At 36.1% G+C, this 12401-nt stretch overlaps 1 protein-coding gene across 10 annotated transcripts in view; it reads right to left on the reverse strand.

Annotated features, from left to right (window-relative positions):
• Positions 1-12401, reverse strand: part of HECTD1 (HECT domain E3 ubiquitin protein ligase 1) — a 60202-nt gene that overhangs the window by 8197 nt on the left and 39604 nt on the right. For 8 of the 10 annotated variants that reach the window (XM_038138503.1, XM_038138498.1, XM_038138494.1 and 5 more), the window contains 8 exons: positions 8937-9158; positions 7088-7221; positions 5766-5922; positions 4675-4897; positions 2149-2203; positions 1731-1913; positions 1173-1383; positions 1006-1091 (listed from right to left, as the gene is read on the reverse strand). In XM_038138503.1, coding sequence (XP_037994431.1) covers positions 1006-1091; positions 1173-1383; positions 1731-1913; positions 2149-2203; positions 4675-4897; positions 5766-5922; positions 7088-7221; positions 8937-9158 — 1271 coding nt within the window. The remainder of the gene's footprint in view (positions 1-1005; positions 1092-1172; positions 1384-1730; positions 1914-2148; positions 2204-4674; positions 4898-5765; positions 5923-7087; positions 7222-8936; positions 9159-12401) is intronic. The other 2 variants (XM_038138502.1, XM_038138500.1) reach the window with 2 other exon arrangements.

Here is a 12401-nt window from a genome sequence, read left to right on the forward strand (position 1 = left end):
AAGTTCATAACCTTACTAAGATTTAGTGGACACTAAGAGTGGACACAGGGTGCTTTGACACAGACACTAAAAGCTATAGTAAATCTCTGGGATTTACACTGTTTAAACTGTAAACCTGTGAGGAGAACTAAATACCTAATTACCCGGAAAGAATTACTCCTAAGTTTTGCTCAAAAGAAATTAGATATTACCATCTCAACATTAGAAGACATGAAAGACACTTATTGGTAGAAAATTATCCCCTCTAAATATTACAGTCCCTTCTGAAATACAATTATAATAAACTATACTACAGAAAGTATTACTACAAGGATGTTCACAGTGCCAGAACAATCTTTGAAAGAACACAAAAAATTGAAACTTTTTAAAAACAAATAATTAAGACAATGTGACTGTAAAAAAATCCCCTCACCTCAAAAAGCACACAAGGGCTAACTAAGCTGAGAATCTTCTTTAATCTTTGTTGAAGAAAATGTAGTTCGACTGCAGGACTACATCCTAACATTTTCCTTTTAATGTATCTAACTAACGTGTTACCAATAGGATGTTTTCTAAATGCTATTTTTAAAGCTTTATGTAGAACGTATAAGTAATAAAATGTCTGTGAACTCTAACATAATCAATTGTCCTTTTTACATTATCATCAGGCAGACATACACATACTACATTCTAACACTGACGTCTGGTACAGAAGATTATTATTAAGAAAGAAGATTATTATTAAGAAAGATTATTATTAAGAAAGATTATTCATAACAAAAATATATCAAGTAAAAAGTTTTGTATGCTTTGTACAAAAACAAACAGCATGGTTTTATTCAGACTAGTCTGTTCTTACAGAATTTACTCATTCAAAATATAAGGAAGAAAATATGATGAAACAATTAAAAAATAAAAAATGGCAAAAACCCAATAATTTCAAACAGTCAAGGCAAGGAAGAGAATAACAGAGTCCTAAAAACAATACTACATATATACATTGTGTATAACGTATAAGTGTAATACCTCAATCTGTTGCAGAATCTTTGTAGTAATTTTTTTACTTGTGAATTCATCTGGTGGAAAGTTAAACTGAGGATGCTCATCTCCTTCTGAAAATAATCAAGAGAAAAGTTTTTCTTTATTTCTTTTCATTAAAATATTTCAGATGCTCTGCTTATTAACTAAGTTACCTTCTTGAGAAGTTCGTGTTGTGTAAGGGTCACTGGCAACTATATACAAAATTCTAAGTAACTGCAGAACATCTTCTACTCCACAGGAGTTCTGTCCACTGCCAGCTTTGGCCTGGGGTTGTTCCTTGGCCAAACTAAGGATATCAGAATTTTGAAGAGTAGAAATGGCCCCTTGACTCAAGCCAGATTTTGATCCATGTTCACAAAAGTCCTGTAAAAAATAAAATGGTTCAGAATGAAAACTGTGTGTGTTGCTGTCTTTAGGACTGTATTCCAAACTGATTTGAAAAAATCAAAACGGTTACTGTGTTCAAACTTAGCACCTAATCAAATTGTGCATGGTGCAAATCATGATCCAAATGCATTTTAACACAACTACGTTTAACAGAAGACATTAAAACAAAAAGGCAAGAGCAGCAAAACCTAAACTTGAAACTGGCTTTTGAACATTCAACTTCGCTATAAATACCATGGCTTTCCCTCCACAAGAATCTTTAAAGCTGCACAACAAAGCACACAGCCATTCATAATAAAAAAAGTTTGGATGCAGACATATACCTTGTATGCAGCTATGAGCTGGGAACAATTTCTGTTTTTCCTAATACTTTTATTAGTGCCGGTTAATTTCCAGTGGCGCAGGAAAGCTGAGTCTGCATTCTTCTGCAGGTAGGTTATCAAGTCATTCTTTGGTAATTCATCAGTGCCAAGGTACTGCTCCACATGCTCTACTGACCAGCAACCCTACAACAGGAACCACCAAATGTTGGTTTTTCCTGATTGTAAAGTCTTTAAGATTCCACATGCAATATATAATGTCTTTTTTTAAAGGAGCATGCATTTACAAATATACTCACTAATATTCTTTAGGTAATTGAAAACTGTTAGTTTTTTTTAATGTAGCATTTCAAAAACTGCAACAATATTCTTTTGCTTCTATTTAAGAGCTATAAAACAAAGGCAGAGAAGTAGGTCTTACCATTTTTCCACTTTCTTTCTCTTTATCAGAATCCTTCATTTCTCTGTACATGATTCTAGACATCAAAACAATGAATTAATACTTCATACTCATAGCACATCCTCTAAATTCTGAGGTTATATATCAACTTGTTACGTATCAGTGACATTTAGATAATGTGATGTAAAACAGCAACAGCAGCTGTTCTTTGCTGCTCTAAACATCTGAGAGATCCTGAGGCAGCAAATTTCTCAAGCTTTATTTTCATGATGTTGGTATTTATTTTGCAAAGTATTTACATTTCTTTAAGTGAGACTGGAGTAATCAAACAACCTTCACTGTGCCAATTTCCCAAATCAACTTTAGTTTTTTCACTATACATGCACCGACTCTTTAAAATTTTGAAGTCCTAGGGAAGATTTGCTGTGCATTAACTTAGAAGACATGCACATTTACAACTATTTCTCAACTGTTTCTAACTGGAAAACAGTTTGTTACAGCATGCAATGTCTTCTTTTTGACAGAAGACAACTCAGAAAACAGGCACAACTGAAAAGCACTGATGAAATCTGAACTACAATTAAAATACTGCACCCCTCCTTACTGCAGTTGTCACTTCCATATACACCACTCTTCTAGTATGACGGAAGTTACATTGTGTAACTTCTAGTAGTAGGTATTTAATGGAAAACACTCCCCATCACACAGTCTTACAATTTCTGTCATTACTATAAAGCTAGTGAGGTCAAATTAACATGGAGAAAATAACTGAGGTAGGAAGGGCCCTCAAATATCATGCTTAAATAGAATTTCCTGTATTTCAGTTTGAGCCCTTTTTTCTTCTTGCCTTTTCACATGTTGCAACAAAGCAAAGTCCACAGTCTGGCTTCCCTATGTCCTCCATCAGGTATTCATACACATCAGTAAGAACCCACAAGTCCTTTCTCCTCCAGGCTAGACAGATACAGATATCTCAGACTCTTCTTTGTATGACAGAAGCAATCAGCCTTTTAATCATCCTAGCAGACCCTTGCTAGACTCACCCCAGTGTCCATGTCCCTCTGGTACTGAGGAGCCCTGAACTGGGACATAGCACTGCAGGTATATCTCACCAGTGCTGAGCAGATGGGGAAGATCACCTCACTCAACCCTCCCAATGCAGCCCAGGGTGCTGCTGATCTTCTTTGCTACTGGGGTCCACAGCTAGCTCATGTTTAACTCTATGCCCACCCAGACCCGCAGGGCCTTTTTCACCAACCTCCTTTCCAGCCAGCTGGGCCCCATCCTGAACCGTAACAGGCAGAGATATTCTCCCCAGCTGACATACTTTACATCTCCCTTTGTGAAATGTCACAAAGCTCCTGTCTCCCCATTTCTACAGCATGAGGAGGTCTGTTAGAATGGCAGCACAACCATCTGGTCCAACAGTGACTCCTCCCCAGTTTTGTTTTGTCTGGAAGCTAAGGGTCTGCTCTGTCTCATCAGACAGTCCACTAATGTAGATGTTTAAACAGTCCTGGACTCATATCAACCCTTGGGGTACACCAGCTGGCCTTCACACCAAGGACCACAACCATCTGAGCCCAACAGTGCAGACATTTTTGAGACACTACCTAGTCCATGCTTTCTAAGTTTTTCACTGAGAGAGAAAGCAATGAAAGCCTTACCAAAGATGAGGAAAATAACACCTGCTGCTTTCTCCTCATCCGCTGAGCTAGGCATATAGTAGAAGGCTATAAGGCTGGCTAAGCATGATTTTCTCTTAATAAATCCATGCCACCTATTTGCAATCACCTTCTTATCATTTGAAATCACCTTCAATCATTTGAAAATGGTTTCCAGGACTATTTCCACCACCTTTCCAGGGATGAAAGAGTGACCAGTTTGTAGTTCCCTAGATCTTTCCTGCCTTTGAGGGAGGCAGGAATGGCACTTCCTTTTCTTTGGTCCTCAGAAGTATCTCCCAACCCTCATGACCTTCCAAAGATAACAGAGAATGGCCAGCTCCTATGGGTCCATTCCATTGGGTCCCATGGACTTATATACAAGTGTCCACTAATCTTTTGCCATTCACACATCACCAGATTCAATTCCAGATGTGCTCTGGCTTTCCTAATGCTCTGCTTTCTGGGATTCCTCCTAGATCACTTGACCCTTCTCCCACTCCTTGCATGCTTCCCTTTCACGCTTTTTTGTTAATCCAAGCAGGTCTCCTAGTGACTGTTTGACTTCCTACATATTGGGATGGACTGTTCTTAAGTCTGGAGAAAGTGATCCTTGAAAAAAAATCAACCAACTCTCCTGGACTTTTCACTAGGACTAGAACCCCATGGGATTTTTCCAAGCAGATCCCTAAAGGTTATGATTTTTTCCTCTGGTTTTGCAGGCACAGCAGTAGTTTTAAAACCAGTAAAAACATCCTGACATAAACACAAAAAAAATCTAATTCTAGCATTGCTTATTACAGAGGAGGAGTTTAAAAATTAACATCCATTTTCTGATCAGTCACAGCGCTCTCTACACAGAATAATGAACCGGTGAGCTTACGTGTATGTTGGCTCCCAAATACGTCTAAGCTTGTCCGATTTCACGCTGCCATTACAGGAAAGCTGTAACAATTTCTGTACATAGTAGAAGATGGTGGACCGAAAGTTTGTTAGGGGCAGTTCTACTTCTCGAGTTGTTCCAAGACCCGAAACTTTCAAGGTAAGTGCTAAACGTGGCGAAGGCATGCACTCAACCTCTTCCAAGAGTTCTGAATGAGGTGTACCTGCAAAAATCATTTGAGAACCCTTAACACAAAATACATAATGCATGACAAGGTGGCTTAAACGTCAATAACGTGGTTCAATAAGGAAGTGTAATGACTTACTGTACGCATGCCAAAGAGATGAGACAGAGTTCTAACTATGAACTAAATTATGACTGAACCATTTCTTTATGGGAGTAAAATTAACAGGAATTTCTGAAATCCCTACTGATCCCTGTATCTTGGTAACATCTTGTATATTATCACAGTACATGCCTTCTTTTACTACACAGTACCTTCCTTTCAGTTCTTCAAAATAAGCAGTGGCTTATTTCCCTCTATGGTAAAACCTGCTTATTCCTCTCTGAAGTAATGAACTCTGAGTACATCCACCGTGCTGAACAAGAATGAACTAAGGAGCCAAGGAGCAAGATCAGGTGCTGTGCTGCTGACTGTACACACTGCTCCATCACTGCATTACCTTGCCCCTGCGTCATCTTTGCACTGTTTCAGCACACCTTCTCCAATCAAAACTATTCTGGGTAGATTTAACACAGTTAAGTCCCTGCAGGTCGAACCAGGCATCTTTAGCACATCTTTAACATATCAAGAAATTTTATTATTGATCATGGTAAGAGATGATCCTAGTAAATTCCTAAATTTGCTTATTTTACACAACAGTAAATTTACTTTTCCCTCAATAATGCTTAGATCTGCAGAGGTAGATGAAACTCTCACTCAAACAGAGAAAAGCCACACAGCCACAACAGCATGTTGTACTGATTAATAGTGATGGCATCCCCAAATCCAGTTGGCACTTAACAGTGAATCTCCATCCTAAAGCCAGATTAAGCATCACATACTTTGTCAGCATACTTTGTCAGCATACCTGGTGGAGGGATTTCTAGGTCAGTTGTCTGTTGCACATTAGTACGACCAGGTCTTGGGTCAAAAGCAGGCACCAATGCAGAAAACTGTCGTTTCAATACATAATCATCATCCCATGTTCTCCTACGGCCTCCTTTGGTTTCATACTCCTCTTCTTCCTAATTAAAAAAAACAACAAACAAACAAACAAACCCAAAACCCTAGCTGTTTTTTGATTCTGTTAAAGAGAATAATTTGATTAAAAAATTGACAGTTCATGAATACAGCAGTCACACACTACACTGCAACTCTACTCAGTTCTGTTAAGGCTGCATCTGGAGTGCTGTATCTAGTTCTGTGCTCCTCCGTCAGGAGAGACATGAAGCTCCTGAAGAGGCCTCCTGAAGAAGCAAATGAGAGAGAACCTCATCAATGTCTGTCAGTATCTGACGAGACAATGTCCAAAAGATGGATCCAGGCTCTTTTCAGTGGTGCCAAGCAACAGGACAAGAGACAGAAACTGATGCACAGAAGTTCCACTGGAACATGAGGAAGAACTTTACTGTGTGAGTAAACACACACTGAGACAGGTTGTGTGCCAACCTGGAGATACTCAAGAACCATCAAGACACAATCATGTGCCATGTGCCCCAGGATGACCCCGACGGAGCAGGGAGGCTGGACCAGATGACCCACTATGGTTCTTGTCAACCTTACCCATTCCATCATTTCATTACGTCTTTATTATGTTAATTTTCTCTATAAAATCAACATAAAATAAATCAAAGCTAGCACAGGTGTATTTATAGTTTCTGGAAAGAATTAAATTTTCCATGAAGCACCAGAATATAAGAAAATACAGAGTAGTCTAGATCAGCAAATTTGGTGTCAATGTTTTGTGCATTCCACAAACTCTGCAATACCAGAAGTTTAAATATATCCAGTGATGTCAAAATAAATATTTTTATTTTTTTGAAAACAGAAGCACTTTCTTCCAAAGTGTATATATATACTGATATACAATGTATACACATTTTATCCAGAGATTTTCCATTTCATCAGCCTGTGAACTAGTGATTCATCATTTCTACTGTCTGTCAACTTGTTCCCAGCCTGGTTTAAGACATTAACTCTGACCTGTAAGGTCTTGGGTATGCTGGTGTTTAAAAACACTTTTCTTGTGTTTTTTGACCATATGCAAGAAACTAAATGAATCTAAATAAATTTGTTTTAACGAATGGAGATATTGTAGCTAGGACTTCTTATTTAAAAAAATAAAAATCTGTGGATTTTTAAAGCACCTGTTACTCGATTAAGATACCATCAATGCTAACTATACCATACCATAACTTCTTCATATTCTTGATCTTCTTGGTTATCATCTTCATTTTCATCATCTTCTTCATCTGGCTCAGGTAGATCCTCATCATCATCTAACTCTGCCAACAGAGTACTAGCTCGGCAGCTATCAAGAAAATCTATAACACACATATATATATATATTTATATATATGTATATTTATATACAGAACAAAAGACAAGAATAAATTTTTTAATTTTTTAAATAAAAAACAGAAGCAATGGGGAGAGTAAAAAAACAAATCTCACTTCAACTTAACCCAGAAAAAGAAAACATTGCTTATTGCAGAGCAGGAATAAAAGCTGTGATAAAAGCATACACCTGTTAAAAAGTCCATGGATCTAGTCAATAGCATAACTATAGAAGCACTTACTATCGGTACAATTAATAGAGATCAGCAAGAGTGATCTGTTCCTCATTTGATTACAACATTTTATAATTACACTTATAGGAGATTACAAAAGATCACCAGAAAATGGTGCACAAATGCATATTGTCTGTTTCTGTGTCTCAATAATTTAAAAACAGGTGAGTGATGTAATCTCCACTAAAAACATGTGGTTTAGACCTTAACTGACAATGTAAAGGACATATAAGATAAACATTTAAAAGTAATATCTTAAAGATTCAATTGCTAATTAATTAATGTAACAAGAAGTTGAAGGCAAAGTTCCATTTTACTCACTTAGTACTTAAGATTTAAAAAACAACCTCCCAAACCCAGAAAAGAAGTTCATAGCAATCCAAGTGGACTGGGATGGAGCTTTGAACTTTTACATTTTTCTATGCACATAGAAACCATCTATACCACCCAAACACCTTTCCTGTTGCTATCACCCCTACTGATATGTGAATGCACCCTACTTGCTCAGTTGTTGGTGATATATCTTAAGATGTATCACCCAATCAAAGCATCAAACTAGACTTAATTAAAAGAGTAAAGAGAAATGGTATATGCAGATGTATTAATCAACTGCCTCCAAGCAGTTCAATTCCAATACCCATTGAAATGACCAGAAATTTTTCAAGTAATTTCAATAGGCAACACAAATAGAACACAATCTTAATCCAATATTTTACATAAATCAAGTCTCTTTCTTTCCAGAATATCTCACAAATCAATAAACTTTACATTAGGAAGTATTTTCCGATATCCAACCCAGGTTTTTCTTGACTTCATTTTATCAGCTTGATTCCTATGTATTACTGACAGAATGATCCAAATCTTCTTTCACTGTATTCATATGCCTCCAGTAACCTCTGTCCTGAAGTATGTTTCTAGGGTATAGTGCGCACACAACTCTGGATCTGTTTGTCAAATCATGTAATTTCATTCCTCCTGTCAATTTTTGTGTTTTTTCCAATTTTTTGAAATTACTATTATGGTATTGAGATACTTGGAAGCTATTTTAAGGGTAGAATGTGCCTAATGGTGCATGCTTTTCAATCAGAGTAATACAAGGTACATCAGACTTTGCATGTACAACATAACAAAAATAACATTTTGATTGTAATTAGAAGTACATATGCAAACTACATAAGGAACTAAACTTGACGAGGGAAAATATTCAAGTGCTTAGATAAACTATACCATAAATAATAGTAATATAGGATAAAAACTGCTGAAAATAAAGATTTGAAAACATAAGGAAATACTACTACATTAACATTATTTTATTTACTGCCTTAGAGAACAAGTAACATACAACAGCTCAACTTTCAAATACTTTTCAGTAAATAAACTACTATATGAGAAAATCAAAACAACGGGATAAAAGGGAAAGTCATTAATGGGAAGTCTAATGCTTATGTTCATTTAAAAATGAAACTTACCATATAAAGAATATTCTGCCTCCTGCCCTGTATCGCTCTCACTAGATGTTGATGTTAGGCTAGTAGTTAGAGTATTACTAAGCGACTGACCAACAGATAAAACTGTAGTTGCTGTAGCTACATTGCTGCTGCTAGTAACACTGGATGTAGACATGGTCACTGTTGATGTGGTACCAGTTGTAGTCAGATTAGGAAAACTTTGGGCACCCATAAGAGGAGAAGCTATAGATAAAGATATGGTAAGATAAAATAAATGATTTGATGACTTGAAGAGTACAACTTACATGCATGACTCCTGTGTTGAAAAATATAATAGGGGTTGAAAACTTATCAGTGTGTTATTTTATAATAAAGAACAACAGACTATAAAGGGGAAGGGTTTCCCAATGCAAAAGTGCACCTTACAACACGTATGCCCACTTCTGAGCTTATTCCCTTGCAAACATTTGAAATAAATAATTTTATAAAATAAATCCCCAAGATCCCACTATAAACCTGAAATTACTTAATTTCATTTTCAATATATGTAAAGAATTTCTGAAATCTGTTATTCCAACATTGTGATCTGTCTTTAAGCCTAAAATGAAATTTAACATCTAAATTATAATACTATATAGTGTAAACAAGTTAATTATATATAAGAGATCTGGAAACAACATATTAAAACAAATGATTAAACTTGTGATTTCTGTGCATTTTTTTAAGGTTCTTAAATTAGCTCTGACTAGTTATTTTTCAAACAAGTACTAAAATATATATTCATCACAGTCAACACACCTGAACTGACACTACTGTGAAATATATGACTTATGTTAGATGATTTATAATTTTCAGAATAAGACAGCAACAACTAAAAAGTTACCTTACTGTACATTCAAATAAAACAGTAAATGCATTTTAGTGAACAACTGAAAAAAAAACTGAATTCACTGTAGACTCACTAAATTGACTAAAAACCTCAACTCACTAAAAAACTTAAATTCACTGTTTGGAGAAAAAAAAAGTTGGGGGGTCATCATTTAAGTCTTCGTTTTTTCAATCTACTTTTTCTGAACTTTATCAAATGCAAGTTTTTCAGTTTTAAAAGAAGAAGTTTCATTATTTGCAAACATTACTACCCTGGAAGAAGGATATAGCAAAGCTCCTTCCCCTAAGTGAATCTGGTAGCTTTTTTTTTTTTGGGGGGGGGAAGTTACTATATCTGCTTTTCTCCTCTGTTACACAGAGTTACTACATAGATCCCCAACCCTTAAGAACATAGCTAACATTTTGGAAATAAAATACAACAATGGAGGGGGGTGTGAAATAATAGTATAATGATGAGGGAAAGTGCAAACTTTAAATTTAGGGTTGTTAATAAGCTTATGTTCTTCTCTATGAAAGCATGGAAATGATGGAAATGAAAGACCAAAGAGTCTTTCTTTTGTTGTTCAAGAGCTTGAAAGTTCAGTATTCACATCTTTCACCCCCTGCTAATTAATAACAGCAAACTCTTTGCTGTTACAGTAAACAGAAAAAGCCACTAAGCATCAGCATTTTGTTTGCTCTGAATTCAAGAGCAAATGGAAATTGGCTACTCTAGACACCACGTAGCTTCTGGCAAATACTGATGTTTTTAATGCAACCAGTAGAGAAAGTGCAGAGGGACTTATCTCACTAACGATGACGTCAGTCTTGACTTTTAGGGTCTTGGGTTGCTGTGGGGGTGGTTTGTTTGATGGTGGGTTTTTTAAGTTTGGTTTGGTTGGTCTTTAGTTTGGTTGGTTGGGTTTTTTTAACCAGAACAGGCTAAAAAACCCAAAAAATATTAAAAAAAAATTTTAACAAATCAAGGTTTTTAGAATGCTCTAATTGAACTCTGGTGAGATTGCTAAAATTTAGTCTCTGATCTCTTTTAGGAACATGAGTTACCATTTACAGTTTCTAATCATATAAAAAGCATAAACCAAAATAACTCCTACATGATGGATAATATAAAGTATGACTATTTTTATCACAGAACTAAATTTTTAAGTTGCCCCATTCTTATTTCTAACTTTTGCAGTGTATGGTATCAAACATTAATGAAATTTTAAATGTTGAAGTATTTTACCATGTTTTTTAAAGGTGGTTTCTTTTTTCTCCCCACAATACAAACCTACTTCAGAACCAGAGCCACTATCTGTCAATGAGAGGATCAATTCCTGGAAAGCTCTCTTTGAGTATCTCACTTACATTTTTATTGCAAGTTGCAAAAGACTTTGGCCCCATCCCCAGTATCTCAACATAAATGTAAGGATACCTTTTTAAAAATCTCCCCATCAAAAAAAGAAAACATTCAGTATTGAAAAATATTTTTTAAATGCTAAAAGCAAACACCACATTTCTAAATAAGGAAGCATAGAATCATGGAATTGTTAAGGTTGGAAGAGACCTCAAAGACTGATCCAGATGTTAGGCCAGCACCGCCATGTTCACTGCTAAACCATGCTCCCAGGTGACACTTCTACACAACTTCTGAACACTTTGAGGATGGTGAATCAACTTCCCTGAGCCATCCATTCCAGTGCTTGACCAGCTTTTCAATGAAGAAATTTTTCCTATTATCTAATCTAAACCTCCCCTTTTACTTCTTACCTGCAAAAAGAGGCTGCCCTTACCTCACTACACCTCCTTTCAGGTAGTTGCAGAGAACAACTATATCTCTCCTGAGCATTCTTTTCTCCAGACTAAACACCCCATAGCTGCTCCAGACCCTTCACCAGCTTCAATGACAATCATGAGAAGAATGAAAGCTTAATAAAAAATTTAAGCTTTTTTCTAGATTGGGTAATTTCACTTTTTCTAATTTGCCTAGCCTATTAAAGGCAGTTCTCTGTTTAAAGTACTATCACCATCAGAGAACAAAATACCAAACAAGCAACAGCTTTGATGGGAGCATGCTCAAAAAAAGAGTGAACTTGCAACAAGCAGGTTTACAACTTACCTTGCTAATACCTTGCTCCTACATATAATCTAAGAACATGCAAATGTTACAGCACGTATATCATGTCATTTACAACACTGTTAAGCACAAACTTCCCTACATTTAATATTCCTGAACAGTTCACCGAATCAAAGACTTAATGACAATCTCTAGAAAACATACTCAGTATTAGAGTACATTGTTATGCAGCTTGACAAAATCAGGAATCTGCTAACATTTCATTATACTGTAGTTCTTTTTCCATCGTACTTTGTTCTTAGCTCCTATGCTCACACTTCACAATATGCACAAACTGCCCTTCCTGAGAAAAATGGAAAAATAACAGAAATATGCAAAATCTACACAGGTCAGAAAGCATAAGTACTTGACTTAGCTACTGTTGCTAGACTTCCATCCTCTTGGTCTAATCCATACTCTCTCCTTAAACATATAATCGACATCAATTTCAATCATCAATTTCAAATTTCTTTCTGTTTGATGGGTACCTGTGATCTGACATT

Source organism: Motacilla alba, chromosome 5, assembly GCF_015832195.1.
Source record: "Motacilla alba alba isolate MOTALB_02 chromosome 5, Motacilla_alba_V1.0_pri, whole genome shotgun sequence".
NCBI classification, from domain to species: domain Eukaryota; kingdom Metazoa; phylum Chordata; class Aves; order Passeriformes; family Motacillidae; genus Motacilla; species Motacilla alba.